This window comes from Spermophilus citellus (genome assembly GCF_964194105.1).
Source record: "Spermophilus citellus genome assembly, chromosome: 16".
NCBI classification, from domain to species: Eukaryota; Metazoa; Chordata; class Mammalia; order Rodentia; family Sciuridae; genus Spermophilus; species Spermophilus citellus.
This window is the reverse complement of record NC_138196.1, coordinates 68,529,916-68,557,780: the sequence shown is the minus strand read 5'-3', so window position 1 is coordinate 68,557,780 and position 27,865 is coordinate 68,529,916. Positions and strand designations below refer to the sequence as shown.

The window sequence follows — 27,865 nt, the reverse complement described above, 5'->3', positions numbered from 1 at the left end:
AAAAAAAAATCAAAGTGAAAAAACAATCAATTGTAAACAGAAAGTAATTTATAAAGTTTAAATTATAATTTTGTGGCATAATTTTTGATTCATATTTTATATTTTTATTTTTAATAAGTTTATTAAATTACATTTTAACTCTTAGACTGGAAGTTAACCACTTTTAAAGAGAAAATAATATGGTTTGTACATCCATTTTTGGTTAGGAAGGGATGGGAACATTATATCTGCTGCTGTCTATAGCTTGAAATTATTTTCTTATTTTATTGGAACACATTAAATAATGTTTTTTACAGTGAAGCCAATAATCCTGTAGTTTGATATTGTCAGAAACCCAGTGAATTTTTATAAAGTGTAACATTGATATGATTTCTAAAGTTATGAGAGAAAAATTCTAGTAACATAAAATCAAATTATTTAATAATTTGAGGTCAGTTTTAGAATTGTAAGTGAGCAAAAGATTGTTTTGCTATTTATTTTCTGTCATATAGATTTTTATTTCTCCATCTGAGGTATCTTAGCTTACATGGCTTAAAAGATGATTACTTTGTTTATATCAAAGATTTGACATAATTTAATAGTAAAACAATAAAATTCACATTGTAAAGTAAAATTGAATGTCTTAGAAGGTTGTCAGTTGTTCTGGTTGTACCATTAGGGAAAGGGTTAAATTGAACAGAAATTCCTCAGCCACAAAGCTGTCACCCAGCGCCTGTAATCCCAGCAGCTTGGGAGGCTCTTAGGAGCATGATGAGTTCAAAGCCAACCTCAGCAATGGCGAGGTGCTAAGCAACTTAGTGAGACCCTGTCTCTAAATAATATACAAAATAGGGCTGTGGATGTGGCTCAGTGGTTGAGTGCCCCTGAGTTCAATCCCTGGTCCCCTCCCTACCCTCCACAAAAAAACCCCCACATAGACAAAACCCTAGAATTTTTTGGTCAAAGCTCTAGAACTTTTTAAAAGATTATTATTTAAAATTAGAATTCATTTTAATTGATATTTAAAGTATAAAATTATACATATTTATGGGGTATGATGTGAGGCTTTGATATACATATATTTTGTGTAATGTTTAATCAGAGTAAATATATCTGTCTCCTCAAACATTTATCATTTCATATGGTGAAAACATTCAAAATACTTTCTTACAAAGTTTGAAATAAAACTCTTATATTTTGATGAAAAGTACAAGAGGGATACATATTATTAATATATAAAAACTTGTGTTAATTCATTTTAAGCTTCTAATCTTATTTTTTCTTTTGATTATTTAAACATATGCCACTTCTCATTTATAGAGGCAGTGAAAATTTTATTAAAATTGAATTAGAGTGGCATGCTTTGAGAAGGTCCTCTATAGCTAGTGAATATGTATTGACTTTTTTGTAATCTTATAAATATCTCTTAAATATTATTATTAATATTTAAAATATTATTCATTGAAAACATTTTTAAGATTCCCGTAACATATCCTTTAAATCTGATACCTTCATGTTTATATCAGTAAAACAGTAAGAATGACATTGTGGAAGGATATTGTTGAAATAAATAATCTTAGTGAATTATTTTCAAAAACATTAATTGAGACCTTAAATAATGACAATAATAGTAAATGACTGATTTTTCTCTGATTTTTTTTTTTTTTTTTTTAGCCTGGTGAACTCAAGGACTGGTTTGTGGGACGAAGCAATGCCCAGGGAATAGATCTGAACCGGAACTTTCCAGACCTGGATAGGATAGTTTATGTTAATGAGAAAGAAGGTGGTCCAAATAACCACCTGTTGAAAAATCTGAAGAAAATTGTGGATCAAAATACAAAGGTAGAGAACTTGTATAGTTTTCTTGGGGTCATTTCCTGGCTTTAGTTCAGATCTCTTGTCCATCCTCTCCCAACTCCATTCAGTCACTGTTTTAGTCAGCCTTCTCACTGCTGTGACTAAAAGAACCAATCAGAACAACTGTAGAGGAGGAAGAGTTTATTTTGGGGCTCACAGTGTCAGAGGTCTCAGTTCACAGACAGCCGAATCCATTCCTCAGGGCTCAAGGTGAGGTCTAACATCATGGTGGAAGAGCATGATGCAGGGAATTGGCTCACATGATGATCAGGCAGCAGAGAAAGACTTTACCCACCAGATACAAAATATATACCCCAATGGCATGCTCCTAGTGCCCACCTCCTCCAGCTGTACCCTACCCACCTTCAGTTTCCACTAGTTAATGCCATCACAGGATCAATTCACTGATTGGGTGAAGGCTCTCATAACCCAATCATTTCTCCTCTAAACCTTCTTGCATTGTCTCACACATGAGCTTTAGTGGGATATCTCACATTCAAATTATAACAGTCATCTCATTTCCTCCAGAGTGACTCTTCAAACACAAATTATTTCTCTTTTGCTTCAAAAATCTTACTGGTTCACCACTACCCAGAGGGTAAAGTGAAAACTTAGCATGGCAGCATAGTGTGAAGGTTAGGCATGAAGATTCTAGACACAGCCACCTTAGACCAAATCCTGGCTCCATATACTTGCGGTACAAACATGGAAAGTTCTTTAATTCTTTTGTGCTTCAGCTTCTTATCTGGAAAATGGAGATGATAGTACTGTCTGTTTCATAGGATGTTTAAAAGAATTGAAAAAGTTAATGCAGCTAAAGAACTTGAGTTCAGGACCCAGGACTATTATTACTGCCTTAGCATTCTCTCCCAGTATTCCCTGCTAGTTACCTGGGGGCTAGGTGGACTCGTGTTTGCATCTATTAAACCCCTGGTGCACCTTCAAGGCAATATTGCTTTCAATTATTTGTGGAGAAACTGAGCCCGTCATGGAGGACAGGTGGAAGATGGCTGGTAGCAGCTCTCAGTCCCTTCTCTATTGTTCCAGGACATGTAGCTCTGTTGGATCAATTATTTTTAGTACCTTTCCTAACTAAGAGACTGGGAAGTATGATTTCTTCATTTCATTATAGTTCCAGGATCATTCAAGTGTCTCTTGGCCCCTGGAAACTCCTGTTTGACTCATTCATGAATTTGGCTCCAATAGCCCTATCTTCTATTTGTACTCACATGTACAATTTTCTGATAATTTTATGTCTTCGTGTAAGTGGCTATTCCAACTGTCAAGAATACCCTTCCCTGTCCTTCTATGCCTCCTCATCTCTGAGATCTTCCTCTGCTCTTCAAAACAGATCCTATTAATCCTTCCTTACGATATATTCATTCCCAGTAGTGTGCTTATTGTCACATACAAGTTTATATCATACGTAGTTGTTTACACATACGTTTTTCCCTTTGATTCTCACTTTCAGTCTCTTGCTTGCAGGAATTTCAATTCTTTTTTTTTTTTTTTTAAAGAGAGAGTGAGAGAGGAGAGAGAGAGAGAGAGAGAGAATTTTTAATATTTATTTTTCAGTTCTCGGCGGACACAACATCTTTGTTGGTATGTGGTGCTGAGGATCGAACCCGGGCCGCACGCATGCCAGGCGAGCGCGACACCGCTTGAGCCACATCCCCAGCCCGGAATTTCAATTCTTATCTGAGATTTTAAGTTCTCCTGGGTTCAATCCCTGGTACCAAAAAAAAAAAAAAAAAAAAAAAAAAAAGTACAATCCAGCCCTGCAAACAAATCAAAATATTTGAAAAGGAAAACTTTCCTGCTTCTGCATCTCAGATGCACTTGCAGATTCTTCTCCTGACAACCATCTTCAGGGAGAAGGGAGAGCCCAAAGGCCATGGTTGGGTGAAAAAGAAGGAAGTTCTGAGTGATAAACTATGAGCAGTTGGAACAGGAATGAAAAACTGTTCTGGAAGCCGAGACCTGATATGAGCACACAAACTCTCCGTTGCTTGCATTACCCTGTCAATGCCATCTTTGTTAAAGAAATGAGGAAAATAATTCCGATCACCTGCTACAGAAGAACTGCGAATGAGCTCATATCGACAAGATGGTTGATTGGCAACTTTGTGTAGGTGCCATTATTTCCAGACAGCATGACCTTCTCCTTCCTGTTAAAACTGTGTCATCTTTGCACCTTCTCCATACTAGGTGTTTTCATATTTTTAGCTTAAGCAATATGATTAAAAGATGTTCATTGGTACTCTTTTTAAATCATAACTTTTACTTCAAAGATCTTGATGCTACCACTTTTTCTAGATAAAGGTAAACCAAAGAGAAATATGAAAATTATTTTTTTAGACCCTTCTTTGGAATATTAACAGTATTTGTTGACTTTGTTCCAAGTCTCCCGTAAATCTGCTTGACAATTGTGAGGTCACATTGCCTGTGTCCAGTTCATTTCTTTTTTGTTTTTGTCATCATAAATGAGACAGTGTTTAGAGCCTTCTGGTATGAGACATAGACAATTCATTAATGCTGCTAGATACTCCCCTTTTCTTAATTCTTCTCAGCCCGATATCTAGATTCCTTGTAGAGGTTTGTAAAGTTCAAGGGTTATTCTGTTGGGTATCCCGGGAATCATGGCTTAGGAATGCAGAGTCCTGTGATGGCTGATCCAGGAGCTTTGGGCTGTGTGTGCTGTAGGGGAGGAGGTGAGAAGGAACCTGCACCTTGTGGCATACTCTTCAGATGCTGTGACGTTCTCTTGAGACACATGCTTGAGACTCATGTGCTCCTGCTCTTCTGAACCTTTGAATATAAAAGCTGTCTCCTATACTCCCAGTTCTTCTTGCTGTCATTTCTCATCTGCCCCTGAGCTTGTGAGCCTGGTCATCTCACTGTGATCTGGGCTTAGCACGTGAACCTTGGCCTTGATTGCTTGAGAACAGCATGGATAAAATGCATTTCATAAGTTATTAAGATTACACTGAACCTTAAATGGCTGGAGTTGTGAAGAAAATAGAATAAATATAGTTTCAACATATTTTAAGAGTCAAAGCCATCTAATTATAGGGCATAAATTTGAGCTATACTTACAGTCTTTAAATGGAAGTTTTAAAAATAGGTCACAAATAGTTTTAGAGACTATCAGGGCCTTGCTTTTAGGGATGCCCCATTGTGGTCCACTCTGTAGATCACTTAAACCTATAATTACAGTAAGTATATAGTCGGCCTAAAAGGCTATTCAGAGTCAAAGAGAAACTCATCTTTAATTTATCAGATTGTGGAATTGACTTGCTTACTTTTGAATATACTTGTAACATGAATATTAGCAGTGGTGTATGTAAGACACAAGAACTAACAATGAACTTAGCCAAGGAGCTTTATACAACTTTGTGTATTCAGGACTGTATCTTTGAACTTATTTCAAACAGCAGTTTAAAAAAAAAGTTATGGTGGGGCTGGGGATGTGGCTCAGTGGTAGAGCGCTTGCCTAGCACGTGTGAGACCCTGGGTTTGATCCTCAGCACCACATAAAAATAAATAAAATAAAGGTATTGTGTCCAACTACAACTAAAAAATATTAAAAAAATAAAAACAATTATTGCAAAATTCATATTTTGGTATGTGTCCTTCAAAATTATTTTTATGTGCATATTGACCTATAAACACATGGCAGCATGTTGTGCAAACTGTTTTGAACACTTGCAGGTTAATAATGAATAGCAAAATAGTCTGTTGCAGAGTGACTTTGCACCTGAGCGCCTGTTAACACTGACACCTCACCCCAGGGAATATTCTGCTTACTTCCCAAAGATGGCCAGGTTACCCTCCCTCCTTCTTGACTTTAACTTCTCTCATTTTTTTCTTCTCCTCCTATCCAAATCCTATCTTATTTTTTTCCTTCCTGAAGCTCTACCCCTTTCCTGAAGTCCTCAATAGTTCTCCAAACCTCAGTGATTTCTGCCTCTTCTTACTCATTGGTCAGACCAATCACTGGATTTGAATAAATAGAGAATGAAGGATGAACATGGTAGAGGACCGAAAACAAATTTAGCAGCAAAATAAAAACTTTTGAACAAAATATTATGGAAGAATTTATGTTAGATTCATACCATATAATACTAATACCAGGTTGGTGCTGAGCTTAAAAATATAAATTCATTATAAAAATGTGCATTATAGAATTTTAAATTTAATTTCTTTTAAAGTTATTTTTAGATTATTTTAATCAAAAGTTATACTGGACCTAGTTTAAACTACTTGAACTTTAGAAATAGATGTAATTATGTATAAAAGTTTAGTATATAATGAGGGCAGATTTCAGATCAATGTGGAAAGGATTATTTAATTGAATTGAGACAGATCCATCTCACAAATAGCAGAGATCAAAATAAATTCTAGATGCATTCAACTTAAATAATTTAAATATAAAGTGTAGGAGACAAGTAAAAGAGAACTTTGGCAGATATGTAATTTTTTTCCTTTTTTTAAAAATTTGTTTTAATTAATTACACACGACAGTACAATGATCTTGACATATCATACATTTGAATCAGATGGGGTATAATTTCTTATTTCTCTGAGTATACAGGTTGCAGAATCACATTGGTCATACAGTCAAGTATATACTTACAGCAATAATAATGTCTATTTTATTCTCCTGTCCTTCCTATCCCCCTTCCCCTCCCCTCCCCTCCCATCACTTCTCTCTACCCAATCTAATGGATGAATGGATAAAAAAATTGTGGCATTTATACACATATTACTTAGCACTAAAAAAATAACAAGATCATGGCATTTGCAGGGAAATGGATGGCATTAGAGCAGATTATGCTAAGTGAAGTTAGCCAATACCTAAAAAACAAAGGCTGAATGTCTTCTCTGATATAAGGGGGGGTGACTCAAAATGGGGTAGGGAGGAAGAGCATGAGAAGAAGATTACCACTAAATAGGGAAGAGAGGTGGGAAGGAAAGGGAGGGATAAAGGAATTGCACGGAAGATGGAAGGAGACCCTCATCGTTATACAGAATACATATGATGATGTGAGGAAAAAACAAAAACAAAACAAAACAAAAAACAGATATGTAATTTTTGAAGGGGACAGAACTTTTAAAATTCTCTTTGTAGAAATAGGCATATGATGGTCACTAAAATTACTGTTTTGTAACTATGAATGAAACGCAAAAGCAAAGGAAGAGACCATAAAGAAAAGGTCAGTAAATTTGATGTTATCATTCATAACATAAATATCTTTATGGTCTGCATTTTAATTACAAAATTTGTAAGGTACATGGCAAATTTGAAAAATATGTGTAATATATAGTAGAGGTTTTTACTAAATAACTATTACAAATTAATAAGGTAAACATTTCATTAGAAAAATCAGTTAAAACATATATAAATGTGTCATGAAAGACTAAATATAAATTATCAATTAATACATAAAAACTTTCTCTGGCTAATTAAAATTTTTGTTATTAATCATAGTGCAAAACTTTTAAAAAAAACCCAGAAATATGCTCTTGGTAAGAGTGATTAGAGATGCAAGGCTTAATATGATGTTGATGAATACATTGCTATAACTTATGGGGAGGCAATTTGGAATATTTTTAAATTTAAACAGTGTTAGTTAAAAATAAAATTTTATTTAAACTTTTTTTTTTTAAAGCAAAAATTGTGTTTAGCTTTTGGTCAAGTCATTTTATTTCTAGAGATTTCCCCCAGGAAAGTATAGATCTGCACAAAGGGTTACTATAAGGGTATTGATAATATTTTAAAAATTTTCATAGTAAACAACCCAATACTCAACAATTAGGGATTACTAGTGCTAGAGTGGTAGTTGTGCAGATAAAACTGGGCTTGAGGCCAGGCTCCACCACTACCAGTTGAATAACGTCATGTTGTTCCCTAGCTTCTCAGTATTTCAATTTACTCATTTATAAACGGGGAAAGTGTAGTCCCTATCTCATTGGGAGGGTGTGGGAATTCAACGTGTCACATAGAAAGTGTTTAATATTTATTTTTAGAAGTATTTACCATTATTTTATTGTTATTGATTTTATTTATGAATGCTAGATGCACGCATCAGATAATTACTACTCAGCCGTTAATATATTATAGAAAGGTATTCAGTCATATGAAATGGTATGTTATTTTTTGTTGAGCAGAAAAAAAACTACAGTAAATAAAAGGGCATGTAAATGATCACTTTTAAAATATTTATGTAAGTGGATTGAAAAAGGACTAAAAACACATATATGAAAGTATTAGCAGTGGCTATTTTTAGATGGTAAACCGATGAAGTGACTTTAATTTTCTTCTTTGTGCTTATTTGTCTTCTCCACATTTTCTACAGTGAGAATTAATTTGTAGCAAGGATAAAATACACCAACCAAATAACTGATAAAACCAACATCCCATTCTATTTTTTGATTGACACATAATTGTGTGTGAATGTGTGTGTGTGTGTGTGTGTGTGTGTGTGTGTGTATAATGTAAATTTGGGAGATATAGATATGGTACAGTGTGGCCATTCAATACTGCATATGAAGTATAATGGTCAAATTAGGGTAATTAGCATTTCCATTGCTTTAAACATTTGTCATTTCTTTGTCCTTCGAACTCTTCTAGTTAATTATAAAATATATAATAAATTGGAACTATAATCACCCTACTTTATTGTAGAACATTAGAACTGATTCTCCTATGTAACTCTATTTTGGTATCTGTTGACAACACCTATTCTAAATCACACTTTCCTATAATTATGTGAAAAATAGGACAGTTTTAATATCAGCGTTAGATGATATGCTAAAAATATTGTGGGGCTTATCAGTTCATAGCCTGGATTTTGAATCCTTAGCCATGTGAACTTGGACATGTTGTTTAACACAGCCAACCATCAAATTCCTCTCTATGAAGTGGGTATGCTGTAAAGCTCCATAAAATAATGCACGTGAAAGCCATTCTTAAACAGAACAGAGACATACAAATGCAAGATCTTTTTATAGCCATCAAATGCTATTGCTGTTAGATTTTTTCTGTCCAAAAAAACAGTATGGATCACATCTCCATTAAAAGCTTTTCTTTTTATCAAAGAAGTACTTAGAGTTTAATAGTCTTTCTTGCTGCTATTAAAAACTCATCACATAAAAGTATCAAGTTTTTGGCTGCAGATTAATTCTTTGGTATAAATTTTTTTCCCTCTTTTGTTTTGCTTCCAAGTTATGAGGGACTACGAATCATTCAAAAGACAACATGATTCCTGAAACCGTTGCCTTTGTTTCAAAATTTAAGATAAGCATTCTGAAGTAAATTGATATTTTATAGTCAGCTCTGCAAGAAACCAAGTACAATAGGAGGACAATATTTGAAGTAGTTGAAGGAAATTGGAAAAATAGTAAGCAAAAATGGAAATTGGAAATAAAATCTCCCACATGTCCGAACCACCACATTTTTTTTCCTCCGTGTCTTATTTTTAACTGTTAATCATGAAGACCCGGGAGCCATTACAGATCACATGATGTCCCCGAGTGATTCGCCTGCTGTTTTCCAAGCTACAAAGAGAGAAAACTGGCATCCCACAAAAGTAGAACTTTGAAGAAAATTTAAATGTGATTGAACTATTTTTTTTTACAAGTCTGAGAAAGGCCTAGGGAATGCTGCTCTTATAGGAACTCTCGTTTTTTCTATGAAAACAGCCACAAAGTGGCTCAATATGAATAATTTTGAGGGTTTTTTTCTTTTCTTTTTCTCTTTCTTTCACCTTTTCTGTCAAGTGATCCACCAATGATCATCAAATTAATACTCATTTTAATCTCTAATCTTGAATACAGCTTGCCCCTGAGACCAAGGCTGTCATTCACTGGATCATGGACATTCCTTTTGTGCTTTCTGCCAATCTCCATGGAGGAGACCTTGTCGCCAATTATCCATACGACGAGACTCGGAGTGGTAGGTATCCTTCCTGCTTCTCTGAGCGGTTTAAGGCTTGCTACTACAATACAAAGGGTTTAGAAGATGACTTCTGGAGTAGTCTTGTAAGCTACCAGTCACTAAGTAGTTTTGCCGATAGAAATACATGTGTTTAACATACACATTCTGTTTCACGTAGTGTTGGCATACTTGGCAGAAAAGGACTGTAACTTTCTTTGAAGTTGAGGTGAAGAGAAACATGACCATAAGAAACACTTAGAGAAGAGAAAGGGAGAAGACAGAAATCATGAACTTGGTTTAATCCCGGCTCCTGGTAAAATGGAGAGATTACAGAGGTCATGTAATTTTGTGCACCAGCCTAAAAATGGAAGCAGTCTCTGGTCCTTCATCAGGGCCCATGTACATTTTTGGAACATCCCCTTGCATTTTTTATTGGATTCGTGTCGGAGGGTGTCAGGGAGGGGAAGCGATCCTTTATTTTCTTCTAACTAGTTTTAGTTAAGCTTCAGGCAAGGCACCCTTTAACCAGATAGACAGTTTCAGCTTAATTTTTCTTGCTTCAGGAAATCTCCTGCTTTGGATCTAGTCTTAGGGACCCTTGAAAACAAAGGATAAGGATCTTAGATATTAGAAACTTTGAGATTTGAAGAAAGTCTGGCTAAACAACACTGTTAAATATACCTAGAGATTTTGTGATTTGTCAATAGCTGGGAAACTGGTAGGCCAGGCATATTTATAATATAGGATCAAAAGACCTAATATTTGCTCATACAACACATATAGGAGATTAAAAAAAAAAAAGAATTAAAATCGAACACTGAATAGCATGTGTGAGAGTGGTTCATAGTGGCTATTAGGTTGATATGGGCGCATATTTGAAATGAAAAATTTAAACAATGGAAATCTTGCTATTCTCCCAGGTCCAATCTTCTATAACCATATCACCTTTTTCTTGTGAAATTTCAGTTCATAAGTAGCATGTTCAGTCAATCTGATTTCTACATTTTTTTTTTTGGTATTAGAAATGGAAATTACATAACTAAGTGTAATTGGTAGTTAAATCTTCACCTCTTCCCCATAGCAATGTAGCTAAAAAATACATCTGCAATAGCTCAACACCAAATTACTTTTCAGAAAACAAGTGGTGCCTTTTGATCTGTGTCAAATCCTTTCATCTTTTGGATTTAATTTCTAGGTAGTGCCCATGAGTACAGCTCCTGCCCGGATGATGCCATTTTCAAGAGCGTGGCTCGGGCCTACTCTTCTTTTAACCCGGCCATGTCGGACTCCAACAGACCTCCCTGTCGCAAGAATGACGATGACAGTAGCTTTGTAGATGGAACAACCAACGGTGGCGCTTGGTACAGTGTACCTGGCGGTGAGTTTCCATTTTGTTCTCTGATTATGATGTTGACTTCCTTAGATTTACAGAGCGATTTCCACCTAGGGACTCTTCAGTCTTCTTCAGTCATTAAGAAGTAGGCAGAACCCCTAATTCCTCCATTAATTTTATGCATGAATAATATGTAATTTTTTTTCTTGTGGATTTAAAAAAATTGAGATGCTAAATAAAGAAAACAAACTGAAGTATTCAGTGGGAAAATATAACTTGAATATTGTTAATTGCTCTTTTTTTCAAGTTCAGGCTTTAGGTAATAAGGTAGCATCCTTATCATAAACGAGTCTTGCTTTTACAATAGATAAATGTGTATTTTAGAGGGCATCCTGTGGCCTTTAGCACATCTTGGTGCATACATCTTTTAATTTTTTTTAAATGGTGGGCTAAAGAGACTATGTGACATGGATTATGTAGTTTATATTCACTAGTGTAATAAACACTATCAGATCAGGTAGGGTTTAGTCTGCAAAGAGAGAGAAGGCCCTGTGCAGGAAATCCCTTTTTGCCCATCAAGGAAGCTTCCCTTGTCCCAATATGAACTTTACAGAGTTCATATTTTTGTAACCACCCAGAAGAATAACAGTTGTAGGATGCTGCTGGCCTCGACCAAGGATGAGGGTGAGATGCGAAGATATTGACACTTTTTTTTTTCACTTTGCCTAAGAAAATTTTGCTATGGCCAACCTGGAAACAAAAAAGAGAATTAGGGCAGCATCCAGTGACTTCAGGGATTGGTTAGATATGTTTAATTTTGTTACATTATGCCCTGAGAAAAATATTCTTCCTGTTTTTTTTTCTGGTATATGTTGATACTGTTTTTATTTACGGTTTGCATTTGACCAGACCAGTTTTAGTACTTTTTTTTTTTTTTTGTTTGTAATTTGTGAACAAAGGTCTATGTCATATTTAGGATTTAGAATAAATCAAATACATCAGATGGGAAGTAAAATATACGTCAGCTTTCATAAAAATTTAGCAATTCCTTGTGCAGTCACTTTTGAACAAATATATACAGTCTATACAATATCAGATAAACTATATTAGTAAAATACTGATGATCATATTAGCAATAGCAATTATAATAATATTAGTATTAGTTAATGCTTATGTTCCACAGTAATCAAACGGTCAAAGGAAGCTTTGATGGTTTTAGTTCTCCACATAGTGAATAAAATCAATGTCTTGGGTGAGGTTTTCTAGAAGCAGAGACTGAGACAGTGGTTTGGATGTTTATTGAGGGCATACACTTTAAGAAAATCCTTAGGGGAGCAGGGAAAAGGAAAGGATAGAGCTGAGCAAGGATGTCTCAGGTGAGGTGTAGCCTTGGCCAGAGCCATTGGGAGAAGGGTCCAGAGCATAAATCACAGGCAGGGTCATCTGGTAAGGGTACAGTCTTTGGTGACTATATACCAGTTAGCCATTGGTTGTGTGCTGACAGAAAGAATTGACGATGAGAAATGGGAGAGTGTAACCTTCCAAATTAGGTGGCTCCTATCAAGCATTCTCCAGGAAAGGGGAGCAGCCTTTGTGAACTCCTAACAGCCCACACTTATAGCAGCTTGGGGTGGGTGCCCTGGCTCCATAGAAGTGATCTGGTGGGCACCAACAGTATCCACTATTAATATGAATTAGATTTAATTTCAATGAAAATTATCTGGATACAGAATCTTCTCTTTGGTGAGTTATGAAGTATCATTAAAGTTTATGACCTTCACATGGACACTCAATGATTATTGAATTAATATATAGTGCATTATTAGGATTCCTAGTCCCTCAGGTGTACACTGCGGTACTGGTTGGACATTAGGAAAGAGCAGTATGTTAGATCATCTCACACTCCGTTGAAGGCTTTGAAGGATGTGCATTTCTTTTAGGTCAGTAGGGATCGAGTCATTCACCTTGTCTTTTTTGAAGCCTGTTACAGCAACATGGACCGTGGCTGACATCTGCTTTTGCACTTTGCAACAGCAATGCAATAAGTTAAATAGTTACTTATGTAGCCATTCCAGTGGGGTCCATATAGAATTTTATAGATTTCATGATCTGCCAAAATAGAACACTTCACCTCCTCAGACTGGCCAGCCTCTTTTTTTTTTTTTAATTATTTTATTGTTGGTTGTTCAAAACATTACATAGTTCTTAATATACCATATTTCACAGATTGATTCAAGTGGGTTATGAACTCCCATTTTTACCCCATATACAGATTGCTGTGTCACATCAGTTACATTTCCATTGATTTACAAATTGCCTTTCTAGTGACTGATGTATTCTGCTATTCCCCTTCTCGGTCTATTCCCTAAAGACCTAACAAGAGCATGCTACAGGGACACTGCTACATCGATGTTCATAGCAGCACAGTTCACGATAGCAAGATTGTGGAACCAACCTAGAAGCCCTTCAATAGATGAATGGATTAAAAAATGTGGCATTTATACACAATGGAGTATTACTCTGCATTAAGAAATGACAAAATCATAGAATTTGGAGGGAAATGGATGGCATTAGAGCAGATTATGCTAAGTGAAGCTAGCCAATCCTTAAAAAACAAATGCCAAATGTCTTCTCTGATATAAGGGGAGTAACCAAGGACAGGGTAGAGCTGGAGAAGAAGATTAACATTAAACAGGGATGATAGGCGGGAGGGAAAGGGAGAGTTAAGGGAAATTGCATGGAATTGGAAGGTGAGCCTCAGGATTATACACAATTACATATAAGAGGAAAGGAGGAGTAGGAGAAAAATTATATAAGTGGAAGAAACGATTTATAGTAGAGGGGATGGAGAGAGAGAAGGGGAGGGGAGGGGAGGGGAGGGGAGGAGGGACAGTGCAGACTGGCCAGCCTCTTGACAATTCCCCCCTCTCTATGGAAGCAGAGTTAAAGTATTAATCTTGCAAGTATGTTTTCAGATCCCCTATGGAAGGTGATTTCCCTGTGGTTTCCCAGGGAGCTCCCTCAGATGGCACAGGATGGTACATTTTTATTTAGCTCAGTTCAGCAGAATCGCCTGTGTGTTTTAGCCACCACATGCATATATTGATGTGTCATTTGTTGCTTCGGCAGGAATGCAAGACTTCAATTACCTGAGCAGCAACTGTTTTGAGATCACTGTGGAGCTTAGCTGTGAAAAGTTCCCACCTGAGGAGTCTCTGAAGAACTACTGGGAGGATAACAAAAACTCCCTCATTAGCTACCTTGAGCAGGTAAGTAGAGTGTCCAGCATCAAATGAATATTTAGGAGTATTTAGACCTGTGGTGTAATAGTCTTCTAGGAGGAGTCCTGTCCAGGGAGGTCCGTCTGAGCCTGGGTGAAGATGCTGTCATTGGAAAGCAGGTGTCAGTAGATTCAATTCGCCTTTCACCTGTCATAGACCTTGTGGCTCATGACTATTCACTGAGAACTGACCACACTGGAAAATTGTGGAGAAGTGAGCCAAACTCTTGCAGGTGAGGGAAGTCCTAACATCATGTCCCAGCCTGATCTCAGTGGCCATAGGAGGCACCCCAGGAAGGGCAGGACAAGAGTGAGGAAATGAGGCACTTAGGGTGCACAACGTCAGGAAAAATTCACTCTCAGGGTCACACAAATATGAGATCAGCTCCTGAGAGTGTCTCCTTCAGTGCCCTGGTGCCTCACTTTTCTTACCCTAGATTCAGCTAGAGGCCAAGTAATAATAATAACAACAATGCATATTTATTGAGCATTTACTATTTATCATTATTGTTATACATGTAATGCCTTACATGTAGTAATTATGTGCCTAGCCTCACGACAACCCGAGAAGGAGGTTATATGACCACCACTATCACCACCATTATCACCTGGGAATTAAATTATTGCTGTGTGTATATATGTGACTACATGACCAATGTGATTCTGCAACCTGTACACTCAGAAAAATGAGAAATTATATCCCATCTGATTCAAATGTATGATATGTCAAGATCATTGTACTGTCATGTGTAACTAATTAAAACAAATAAAAAATCATTAAAAAAATGAAATCAGAGGCTCAGAGAGGTTTAGCAGCTTTTCTGGAGTTATTCCGTTAGAATTTGAATCCAGGTTGTGTGGTTGTGGAATCTCCATGCCCTACCCCCTTTCATGAGTTAATCCTAGATCTGTACCACGGTCACTATGTAATCATTCCAGAGGGATCTGTGTAGAATTTGGGGGATCTCACAACCTGTCAAAATAAAATATCTTACCTACTTAGATTGGTCACCTCTTGCCGAATTCCTCCTCTCTGTAGTATGGTAGGCATTGACATCAGGGCAGTGGTGGTGAAGGATCTAAAGGCTCAGTGTATTGCCTGCAATGCCTTGACTATCTTTAAATTCTATTCTGTATGTGACCACTTAGGCCTAAAGTTAAGTAGAGTGATGTGATTTTACTTGCCAGCAAATAGTCCAGAAAAATCTGTTAAACCAATTTGTCAAAAACAAATGCTTTTAAATATATATATATATATATATATATATAGTGTATTTATATTGTATACCTCTTGTGTATATATATTGTATATATGCTATATATGCTATGCACACACATGTATAAGACCACTTCTTTTTTTATTTTAAAGTAAAATTAGCTTAAGAATTGTTCTATGCATGTCATATATTCATACAATACCTTACCAATGAACTGCTGTGGAATAGATCCACCGATGATGGGTCCTGATTAAAGAACAACTGCTCCACAGGACTTTTTCAGTTAGTGGGTTCCTGCTGTGTGTTAGTATACTGGTGTTTTTTTTTTTTTGCCACAAAGCTAAGAATAATTAACCATATTAACTCTAGAATAACCTTGGTGGGAATCCCTATAGAACTTCTTTTTTGAGGAGAGCTGTATTTAACTGGATCCTACAAGAGCAAAGTTAATGGAAGAAATGCACTTTTGGTTAGAGGAAGCAAGATGGGGACATTTGGTGTGTTCTCTTAGATATCAAATAATGTCATTTTGTTTACATATTTTTTTCTACAAAAATGTTTTGAGCTACTTTTATATTCCCGGCACTATGTTAGGCACTGGGGCTAGTGACCACCCTCTCAAGGCTTCATATTAGTGGGATCAGAAACATGAATATCTAATCATAAGGAAAAATGAAGACTAACTACCAGAATTAACTACAATGGCAGGACACAGAAGATTCCCAGACCTATTCCTGGGAATTCAGAAAAGGCTTCTTGGAGTTATAAATAGGATTTACTATAGTTGGTGCTAATAAGATCATTACCTTGCTTAAGTTGTCTCAGTTCTTGAGGAAAAACACAATATAAAACAAAATAAGGGCTGGGGATGTGGCTCAAGCGGTAGCGCGCTCGCCTCGCATGCGTGCGGCCCGGGTTCGATCCTCAGCACCACATACCAACAAAGATGTTGTGTCCGCCGAGAACTAAAAAATAAATATTAAAAATTCTCTCTCTCTCTCTCTCTCTCTCTCTCTCTCTCTCTCTCTCTCTCTCTCTCCTCTCTCTTTAAAAAAAAATAAAACACATTTTCATGCCATCAGGACAGGGGATAATATTTGTCATCTTTCTGGTGGCAGGTACACATGCATCCAATCCGTCTGATAGTAGAAATAAGCTGAAAAGAAGAGGGATAAATTTACACAGTCCTGCGTTAAGTTACTTTGAATGAAAATTTGTTCTGTCCAGAGATCTATGTGATCAGTCTTGAGATAACATCATGTTAGGTGCAGGCTGTGTAGAAGCAGTGGGAATGGAGTTATAATGAGAGCACATACAGCTGCTTGCATCCCGGAATACTGCAGTCAGGGGATCGAAGATCAGTGTAGACAGTCACAAGTCCTGCTTTGGGCCTATTTTCTTGATAATGGTGGCGATAATGGTAATTGAACACCTGGTTCTAAATTCTAAGCAAAGACTAGTTTAGAACTCATAGAAAATAGATAATTTGGACATCTAATTCTGTAATTGGCTGAGAGGAAATCTCAAAGGAATGTTTGCAGAAACTAGAATTGTCAGGCTAATTAGGGGAAATAGTTTGCTAAGAAGAGCTTCCCATTTCTATCTTTGGAATAAGCTGATTCTCAAAATTCTCCAGAGACTTGTTCCTGGCCACTCACATCAGAATCTTCTAAGGTTCCCAAGTTTCCTGACCTATCATTGAATCATATTCCTTCCCTGCAGGGCAGGAATATAAGAAGACGCTTAATATAAAACATATTTTTTAGGCCATTTCTAATATGAGATTTTTGGTTGTTCTTGACCTCCACAGATACACCGAGGAGTTAAAGGATTTGTCCGAGACCTTCAAGGTAACCCAATTGCCAATGCGACCATCTCCGTGGAAGGAATAGACCATGATATTACATCTGGTGGGTGTTCTTTGCCATGATCTAGCATTATGTACAAGAGAATGATTTTTTTTATTATCATAATTATAACTCATACTATAAGCAACACAATGAGATGCCTCAGATCTCTTTACACAATCTCTGCCCAGCTTTGACCTAGGTAGGCTGCAGGAGCAGGTCAGGCACAGTGAAATTATGCTGCATGTAAAAATCTGAGTGCAGCAGGTGGCGCCCTGTCCTCAGCTGTCACCCAGAGCTGTGAGTTGGTGCTGTCCACTGCCTGAGGTTTGCAGTTAGTTGTTCAGAGGAAAATGAATTAGCCGGAGTAAAGCCACGAGTGGCTTTTCTAAAGAGCTGTGAGTCAGGAGGGGGTGAAAACAGTAGAAGGTAAGGTAACTCCCAGCATATTGTGTGTCTCACACATTTCTTTGTTTAACCCTTAAAATAAATCTAGAGTTATTCAGGATGATACAGGATATTATAGAATTGGGCTGTGATGTTAGTTATTTCTAGATTTAAAGCACCATCTTCATTTTCTCAGTTTGGAGAATATGGTGTATTTCCCCAGAAGATCTACCTACTCCTGTTAATTTTTTTTTTTTTTGAGAGAGAGAGAGAGAGAGAGAGAGAGAGAGAGAGAGAGAGAGAGAGAGAGGATTTAAAAAAAATTTTTTGTTTTTTAGTTTTCAGTGGATACGTCTTTATTTTCCTTTTATGTGGTGCTGAGGATAGAACCCAGTGCCCCGCACATGCCAGGCGAGCACACTACTTACTGCTTGAGCCACATCCCCAGCCCTGCTGTTAAATACTTACTTATTCATTTTAGTTGAACTGTTATTTATTGGGATTTGTTTTAAAACAATAACAATATTTTTCTAGCCATAAACTTTTAATACTATTTTCAAACCTTATAATTAAATAATCATTGATTTGTTTTCCAAAGCACTGTATATCATTACTTCTTTCCTAACCTTCACACTTGTAGCTTGGAGTTTTTGGTTTTTTTTTTTACCTTTAACCTTTGTTCTCTAAAACTCTGTTTATTCACTTATCCAACAAATATTTATCAACATCGCACTAAGTACCAGCATGCCTTCTCAACCAGCGCTCCAGCATCTGTGCCAAAATGCTACTTCTCTTTCATCCCCTTAGTCTTCAGGGAGGGTGGAACTGAGGCATGGATACCTTGTGTCTCCCAGAAACCTGCTTTCTCTGTTATCCTAGGAGTGCCATGTAAATACCATTTTCTCTGCATTCCATGATTCAAAAAGTTGAGGAAAATCTAATAGTAGAGAGAATAACTGGGTGGAACAGAATGATTTCTGAGGGTTCTAGGAATCTCCAGCTTTTTGAGGGTAGGGTAATAAGAAGGAACTAGCAATGAAGTCAAAGATAGAAATAAAGTGTGTGGTCCTGGAGGGTTGGAAGTGTTTCAGGAGGGTGGGAGGGAGTAATAAAAAGTGCCTGGTAAGATGATTCTTGAGAGTGAACGAATAGATTTAGCAGTATGGAGAATCTTGACAAAACCTATTTCAGGAGAGCAAGTGGTAGGAGTCTGATTCAAGTGGGTCCAAGAGAGAAGAAAAGAGAGCTTTTAGTGACACAGAATAGTGACAGTCGTTCCAGAAATTTTGCATTGAGCATAGAAGATAAATGTTGCACTAGCTGAAAGGAGAATGATCTAGAGGTAGATTGGAAGATGTGGGGATGAGGGCTTAATTTTTTTTTCCTGATTGTATCTATTTTCACAGTGAAATAAGATGTAAAGTGCCAAGGAAGAGTGAGGAGGATGAGGATGTGTTAGAGACTTAGGGAAAAGGAGAAAGTATGAATTGACCACTAGAACCTTGATACTCAAAGTGTGGTCCCTATTAGCAGCTTCAGCATCACTCTGGAGGGTAGAAACGCAGAATCTCGTGCCTCACCCCAGAGCTAGTGAATCAGATTGTGCATTTTGTCAGGTTTCCTGGGTTATTGAGGTGCACCTATGTCTTGATACCAAAAGCTAAGTCCTTGTCTCGGTTGCTGATCCAATAAAGAGGACAAGCTTTTGAAAAAAAAAAGAAAAAAGAGGTATTACTGGTTAGCAAGCACATGAGAAATGCGACAGGGGACACCTAGCTCAGAGATCAAGATTCTAACTGCCAGGGCAACAGTGGGCTTTAAAGAGGGGTTTCAAAGGCTGAACTCCAGGTGTGTCTATCAGGACTCGTAATTCATGTTCAAGTGATAGCCTTGAGAGATGGCCATTTCTTTGATCCACTAGTACCATCTCCCAAGTCTAGGTTTCTTCATTCCTGTGGTCAGTGAGCCAAAGGAAAGATAACTTGGCCTAGGATGGGCAGAATGTTGGTCTTTCTTCCCCTGAAGTTAGGGATGGGAATAGGAAAAAGAGGAAGGAAATAAAATGTCAGCTTTAGAATAAGCTACCAGTGGTTGAGCAGCAAGGTTTATATTTAAAGCCTGAAGTGGATCCCTGTTACAGTTCCAGAAGTGGTGACTTAGGAAAATGGGAGATTGAATGGGCCAGGGAGGCGAAGAAGAAATATACCGTGACTCCCTAGGTCTGGTATCTAGAAATTGGAGAAATATCACCACGGGTGTGTGTTTCTAGCCACATGGAGGTAGGGAGTTGGAAATTGTCCAAGGCTGGTGATTTGCTAGGTGTATGGCCAAGGGAGGAAAGCAAGTGAGGTGAAGGCATGTGATATAATGGTGGGAGACTAGATCATAGGTTTGCTTAAGAATTCTCTGGAGACCCTGTTGATAATATGGTTCCTGGAAGGTGCACCAGGCTAACAGATTCTTCTGAATCTTTAGAAATCTAAAATGTTTTTGGCCGGGTGCAGTGGCTCATACCTGTCATCCCAGCAGCTCAGGAGGCTGAGGCAGGAGGATTGCAAGTTTAAAGCCAGCCTCAGCAACTTAGTGAGGCCCTAAAAAACTTAAGGAGACCCTGTTTTAAAATAAAATGGCTGGGGTTGTGGTTCAGTTTTTTAAGTGCCCCTGAGTTCAATCCTCACTACCAAAAACAAAAACAAAACTAAATATTAAAATAAATAAATAAATAAACTTTTGTGGTATACAGGAGATCCCCCAATATAGAATTCTCCAGCCAATTTGGATACATTTCCATAGCACCAATGTTGAGAAACCCTGTTGAAGGGAGAAGCTAAGCTTAGTTCTACTTTTCATAAAATTTAGTAAAGGCTTATTTCATAGATCATTTTTATTTTTTGTTTTTTTTATTAATTAATTTTACGGGTACATTATAATTACAGTGGGATTAATTGTGACATATTTATATATGCACATAACATAATTTGGTAAATTTCATTCCTCAGTGCCTCCCCACCCCCTCACTTTCCTCTACTGGTCTCCCTCCTATAGAAATCTAGATTTCTGACCGTGCCTGTGGGATTCTGGTGAGACTACCTTTGGGCCATACTTTGTGAAACATTGATCTTCCCCTGAAAGAATCAAATCATGGTGTCCAGATGCTCTGACCTCACTGCTTTGAGGACTGGGTGTATTTTTTCATCTGTGTGATTCCTGACATGAGTAGAAGATCCACGATCTTAGAAGATTTATTAGACAATTTAGCATTAAGGTCTGTAGAGTAGTTTTAAGAAATGAGACCTGGAGGGAGAGCTTCACACCTCCTTCCATAGAATTTCATCTCATTGCCCAAACATTGCCATGTGTCTGTTTTAGAAATGGGGACTCAAAGACCTTGAACTGAGCTGTAGTGAAGATTCCTGGGATGGCATAATTATGCATTTTGCTTGTGCACCTGCCTGGTGGTTTGATGTTCTGTTTTTCCTACAGCAAAGGATGGTGATTACTGGAGACTGCTTGTACCTGGGAACTATAAACTTACAGCCTCAGCTCCAGGCTATCTAGCAATAACAAAGAAAGTGGCAGTTCCATATAGCCCTGCTGTTGGGGTAAGTGATCACAATAATAGCTAAGGACTATAATTATTATTAAGCTACTAAGACTTCAGCACTCACCATTGTCCAGCATATTTAAGCGACATATTTAATCTTTATAATAGCCCTGTGAGGAAGTTTCCATCCTTGTTATAGCCACTTAAAAGATGAGCAAACTGAGGCCTAAAAAAGTTAAGTGATTGGCCCAAGATCTAATTGGATGATTTAACACCATTTGGTGTGAAACTCTATTACTGTTTCTCAACTTTTGAAGAGATTCCCAAGAAAATGAAATAACTTAAAAATATTTAATTTTTTATTTGCTAACCTTGGTTTCAATTTAAATGGAATTCTGTTTCCCTTGTATTCTTATCTCTAGCACCTAGCATAGTGCCTTACTTAATAAGTATTTGAAAAATATGACAGCTGCAAGATAATTTTAGACATTAATTGACATTTATTAACATACTATGGTACACCTATAATCCCAGGGAATTGGGAGGCTGAGGCAGAAGGATCACAAATTCAAAGCCAGCCTCAGTAAAAGTGAGGCACTAAGCAACTCAGTGAGACTCTGCCTCCAAATAAAATACAAAATAGGTCTGCGGATGTGGCTCAGTGGTTGAGTGCCCCTGAGTTCAATCCCTGGTACTTCCCTAACAAAAAAACAACATACTACAAACTTTTATTCCCTACCACCATATTTTTATGGGTTAGCATCCACATATCAGAGAAAACATTCCAACTTTGATTTTGGGGATTGGCTTCTTTCACTTAGCATGATAATCTCCATGGAACATCTATTTACTGGCAAATGCCATAATGTCATTTTTCTTAATGGCTGAGTAAGATTCCATTGTGTATATATAGCACATTTTCTTTATCCATTCATCTGTTGAAGGACATCTAGGTTGGTTCCATAGCTTAGCTATTGTGAATTGAGCTTCTATAAACATTGACGTGGCTGTGTCACCATAGAAGCTGATTTTAAGTCCTTTGGGTATATGCCAAGGAGTGGGATAACTGGGTCAAATGGTGATTCCATTTCAAGTTTTTTGAGGAATTTTCATACTACTTTCCAAAGTGGTTGCACCAATTTGCAGTCCCACCAGCAAGGTATGAGTGAACTTTTTTCCCCACATCCTTGCCAACATTTAGTGTTACTCATATTCTTGACAGTTGACATTCTGACTGGAGTGAGAAGAAATCTCAGTATAGTTTTAATTTGCATTTCTCTAATTACTAGAGATATTAAGTATTTTTTTTCATATATTTGTTGACCATTCATATTTCTTCTTCTATGAAGTATCTGTTCAGTTCCTTTACCCATTTATTGATTGGGTTGTTTATTTATTTTGGTGTCAAGGTTTTTGAGTTCTTTATATATCCTGGGGATTAATGCTCTGAGATGCAGGTGGCAAAGAATAGAAATTCACTGGATTAGATAAAGAGGAATGAAGGGAAGGAATGGGGGATGGGAATAGGAAAGACAGTAGAATGAATTGAACATAACTTTTCTGTGTTCATATGTGAATACATGACCAATGAAACTCCACATCATGTACAAGCACAAGAATGGGAAGTTATACCCCATGTATATATAATATGTCAAAATACACTCTACTATCATGTATATCTGAAAAGAACAAATAAAACATACTATGAGCTAAGCACTGTCAAAAACTGTATCTTATTTAAGTAGAGCTAATTAATTTTGTTAAGAAGGTGGTGGTGATAGTGCCCAAATTTCTAGAGCAGGGTTTAACAACTGTCAAAATCCTGTAGGGTGGCCAATACGATTTCCAATCAAAAGGTTTACTTGAGAAACATGTATTATATTTTAGTTTATGCACCCGAATTTTGGGGTACAAATGCTTTATTTTTGCAAACAAAATATCTCAAGTGTTTCAACTGGTGTTTTGATTTTGGTTGTGTCTATGTGTATATTAGGCTATATGAGTATTAAGATCAGGAAGTAAATTTGGGCTACTGAAACCTGGAAAAAAATAATAAACCAGGAACAGGTTGTAAAATGTTCAACTATGACACTCCTTAGTCTTTCTAATATGCTGTCTTCCAAGGAAGTAGTAAGTACATAATCCCATTCCAAAATATTCAGGGTTCCAGTGGCCACATCAAGGAACTCTTAGTTCCAGGGATGGGAGCCTGAGGTGGACTGGTTTGGGGGCTACACATTTGGATTTGCCCTTTAGGCAGGAGTGTGTGGATTCCCTACAGACCTGATGAAGACCCCCACATCCCAGGGAGAGTGGTGTGGAGATATGTGCGTCTGTTAGTTTCTTTAACACATTTACAATTTGGGAAAACAGGGCCTGGTGAACTGTGATACCAGCTCATTGAACTGTGTTCTGTATTCCCCTCCTATCAGGAGAAAATTCACTGCAGACAGAAGACGCTTCCTAAATGTCAAAGGCATGAAATTCACTATAGTTAGATCTTTTTTATGAGTGGAAGAGGCTGGAGAGGGGATTTTTGTTGAACTATATCTGTCCTTAATGCTATTAGATCAAAGCACAATTGAGGCCTAATTGCTTTTTGTTTTTATCTTCTGAAAGTATATTTTGTTTAAATAAAACTTTTAAAGGGTCTAATTTAATTTAGGTGGCTGTATTAAGTGTATTTTATAAACTCTAAAGCTGCTCTAATTATTTTTATTTCAATTTTTAAAAATACGCAGTTTGATAACAACATGTTACTAATTTTTCTCCTTTAGGTTGATTTTGAACTGGAGTCATTTTCTGAAAGGAAAGAAGAGGAGAAGGAAGAATTGATGGAATGGTGGAAAATGATGTCAGAAACTTTAAACTTTTAAAAAGTCTTCAAACTAGCTGCTTTTAATCTGTCATATATTGTAGGATGTAATGTGGCCATTTTATTTTAGATTTTGTGCAGTTAATATTTAACATTGATTTATTTTTTACTCATCTAAATATTAATCAATATTACTTAAATAGACTCTTAGGTAAAAATATAAGAACCTAATCTATTTCATTCTCATATATAGCATTCATTTCCCTACGAATATTACACAAAGGACTATAGAAGAGATTTAAATAATCTTGCCATTTTAGGCTTAAATGCACTATTCCAGATGTTATTTACAGTTCAGAACTTTTTGGGTAGTTCTAGCTTTTAAAAATTAGTGATTTCTTTAATGTAATTGGTGGCAATGCCACAGAATGAATGCCATTGAGAAAGTCAACCGATGAAACTTGGAGTTGTGAGCACTCTACTGCAAGAATTAAATAGTTCAGTTTAAATTGTCATTTGTCTCTTGTGCCGACTAGCTATATAAGCATGATCCTATTAATGCATTTTTGATGGAAAGAAAATGTATGTTTACCAAGAGGTTTTATGAACAGAATGAAAATTGACTTTCTGCTTGTACTTGTAGGGGCAATGTTGTTTTATTGTTCAGCCTGTTAACACTCCTTCAGAGTTTAGAGTCTTTCTCTTGGTTGTAGATTGGCTCAGAATTGCTTTGTGAATGAATAAAGGCTAAAACACATCTCCAGGTGTGCATCTTAATTCACGATGATTTTTGGTCAAAAGTTGTGGTCTCATATGAAAAGCAGTTTTCCCTTGATAATGTCTTCTCATTTGTTTATCTTCTGCATTTTAAAAATTTATTGACTGCAATATGCCAAGCAGTGTGCAGGCTGTTCACTGCTGTGTTGGATGAAAGGTTCTGATTCTATGGATCTTCTTGTGAACACAGACTTTAAATAATACAAACGGATTAATATGTAATTATGCATTGTGATGAATAAAGTGAAAAGAAAGAATAGGATGTGGAGAGAAAGGATGACAGAATGACTTAAACTGGACTGGATGAGGATGATTAGGAATTCTTTTTTTTTTTTTTTAATATGTGTAAAGTCTAGACCTAAAATGGGAGTGGGTGAGGGCAGTGCAGAGTGACCAAGTATAAGAATGTGTGTGTGACAAAGAACCAAAAAAACCAATTAACGGGCAAATGAATGAAGCAGACACTTTTAAAAGAAGAACTGCAAATGGGAAACAAATGTATGAAAAAAATGTTCAACATCATTAGCAAATGGGGAAATGCAAAGCCAAACTACACAGATTTCATCTCATACCAGTCAGAATGGCAGCCATGAAGAATACAAATAATAATAAATAGTAGGATGTGGAGAAAAAGGAAGAATTTTACACTGTTGGTAGGACTGTCAATTAGTACAACCACTGTGGAAATCAATATGGAGGCTCCCCAAAAGGTTAGGCATGGAACCACCATATGGCCCAGCTATACCACTTCTCGGTATTTGTCCTGAAGAATTAAAGTCACCATACTACAGTGATACATGCATACCCGTGTCTAAAGCAGCACAATTCACAATAGCCCAACTCTGGAACCAGCCTAGGTGTCCATCAACAAATGAATGGATAAAGAAAATGTGGTATGTACACACAATGGAGTTTTATTTAGCCATAAAGAAAAAGGAAATATGTCACTTGAGGGAATATGCATGAACTAGAGGGCCATCACGTTAAGTGAAGTAAGCCAAACTCAGGAGGTCAAAAGTCATACGTGTTCTCTCCTATGCAGAATCTAGAGAGGAAAAAAGGAAAAGAAAGATGAGAATGGCTCTCATGAAAATCAAAGGGAGATCAGTACAGGAAAGGGACCAATGGGTGGGAGGATAGGAGGAAGGAGGAAGTGCTGGGGAGTGACAATGGCCAAACTGTATTGCTGTGTTTTGTGCATGTACAAATAGGTGACAACAATGCCGTCATTATGTACAACTGTAAGCGCCAATAAAAAATGTGAAAAAAAAGTGTGTGTGAGTATGTGTGTGTGTGTGTGTGTGAGTGTGTATGTGTGTGTGTTGGTATGGTTGATCAATGCTCCAGGTAAAAGTTTTGTTAAAATAGTGTCAACTGCTGTCATAGTAATCCCCTGAATACATAATGGCTTAGACACACTGACGTGTGTTTTTTGTTTAGATAACTATACCGGGCAGAAGACAAAGATGAGGTAGCTTTTCTCCATATAGTCTTCGACCTTTTATTATCATTATTATTATTATTGTTATTATTATTTGTGTGTGTGTGGTGGGGGGATTGGGGATTGAACCTGGGGGTGCTCTACCACTAATCCTCACTCTCAGCCTCTTTTATTTTTATTTTGAGACAAATCTTTGAGGCTGCACTCAAGCTAGGGGTCCTCCTACCTTAGCCTTCCCAGTTGTTGGGGTTTCAGGCATGCACCACCACCTCTGGCTTCTGGGACCCATTCTGACAGAAGATCGGCCACCTTCCACCTGTGTGCATCAGTGTGGTGGCCATCTCCATGCAGCCAATGGGAAAGGGGAAAGTACATGGAAGAGACGGTGGGGGGATGTTTTCATCATGGGGTTGGAAATGGTGTACATTACCCAAGCTCACATCACACTGCTTAGACTTGGGTTCCTGGCCAAGGGGACGGCGAGGGAACGTGGGAAGTGCAGTCTAGCAGAGCCTCCGGGTAGGTGAGGATAGTGGACTTTGGGGGATCATTGAAGTGTCTCTGCCAGATGGAAGGAACAGCAGGCAGAAAAGCACGGGGGGGGGGGGTGGGGTGGGGTGGGGAAAGGTCATAGGTTGTTAGAAGCTTTTAGATAAAGAATGCTTGGAGGGCAGAGTTGTGAGAGGTGGGAAATAAGGCCCAAGAAGTAGCTAGGAACACAATCATGCAGGGTCTGACAGACCGGAATTGAGGGTTCCGGATGTTGTTTTAGAGTCACTGAAGGTTTGTGAGCTTGGAAGGGACATGATCTAATTTATGTGTCAAAGATCATTCTGGCTCCTGTGTAGAGAGTAGAAGAAAGAGTAGAGACCTGGCGGGATTGCAGGGGTCTAAAAGAGGGGTGGCTTGGACCAGGCTGTGATAGTAGAGATGAGAAATAGGTGGTTTTGTGACATATTTCAGAGGTAGAATGGACAAGTCTTGGTGAGGAAGTGGATGTGGAGGATGAGGGAGAGGCAGCTGTCAAAAATGATTTCGTGTTTCTAATTTGAGCAACTGGGTGCTTTGGAGGGGGGACCAGATTTGGGAAGTGAGAAGAAAATAGCTTCAGTATAGGAAATGCTAAATTTGAGGTGCTTTTTCTGTGTGTAGAGGTGCTGAGTGGATGGTTGGGTTTGCTATGGTTAGGTGTGAAGCTCTAAAAAGAAATTTGGGGTTGGGGATAGAGATTTGGATATATTGGCATATAGATAAGGTGGCCATATAACTTATTCATCCACACGGGGACACTTTTGAGAATGAAAATGGTACACTTAATTATGTTGTGGTAGTAGGTATTATCTAGAACTGTCCAGGGCATGCCTGGAAATAGTCACTTACATATAGGTAATCATAAAGCTATGGGAACCTATAAAATGTCCTAGGAGGAGCCCATTAAGTAAGAAGAAA

General features: G+C 37.4%; 1 protein-coding gene across 1 annotated transcript in view; it reads left to right on the top strand.

Annotated features, from left to right (window-relative positions):
- CPE (carboxypeptidase E) overlaps positions 1-24,955 on the top strand; it is a 112,943-nt gene extending 87,988 nt beyond the window's left edge. Inside the window, exons 3-9 of the mRNA XM_081269229.1 lie at positions 1,654-1,821; positions 9,676-9,797; positions 10,975-11,153; positions 14,238-14,377; positions 17,416-17,515; positions 21,323-21,441; positions 24,161-24,955. Coding sequence (XP_081125355.1) covers positions 1,654-1,821; positions 9,676-9,797; positions 10,975-11,153; positions 14,238-14,377; positions 17,416-17,515; positions 21,323-21,441; positions 24,161-24,259 — 927 coding nt within the window. The 3' untranslated portion in view covers positions 24,260-24,955. The remainder of the gene's footprint in view (positions 1-1,653; positions 1,822-9,675; positions 9,798-10,974; positions 11,154-14,237; positions 14,378-17,415; positions 17,516-21,322; positions 21,442-24,160) is intronic.
- The last annotated feature ends 2,910 nt before the right edge of the window (positions 24,956-27,865 follow it).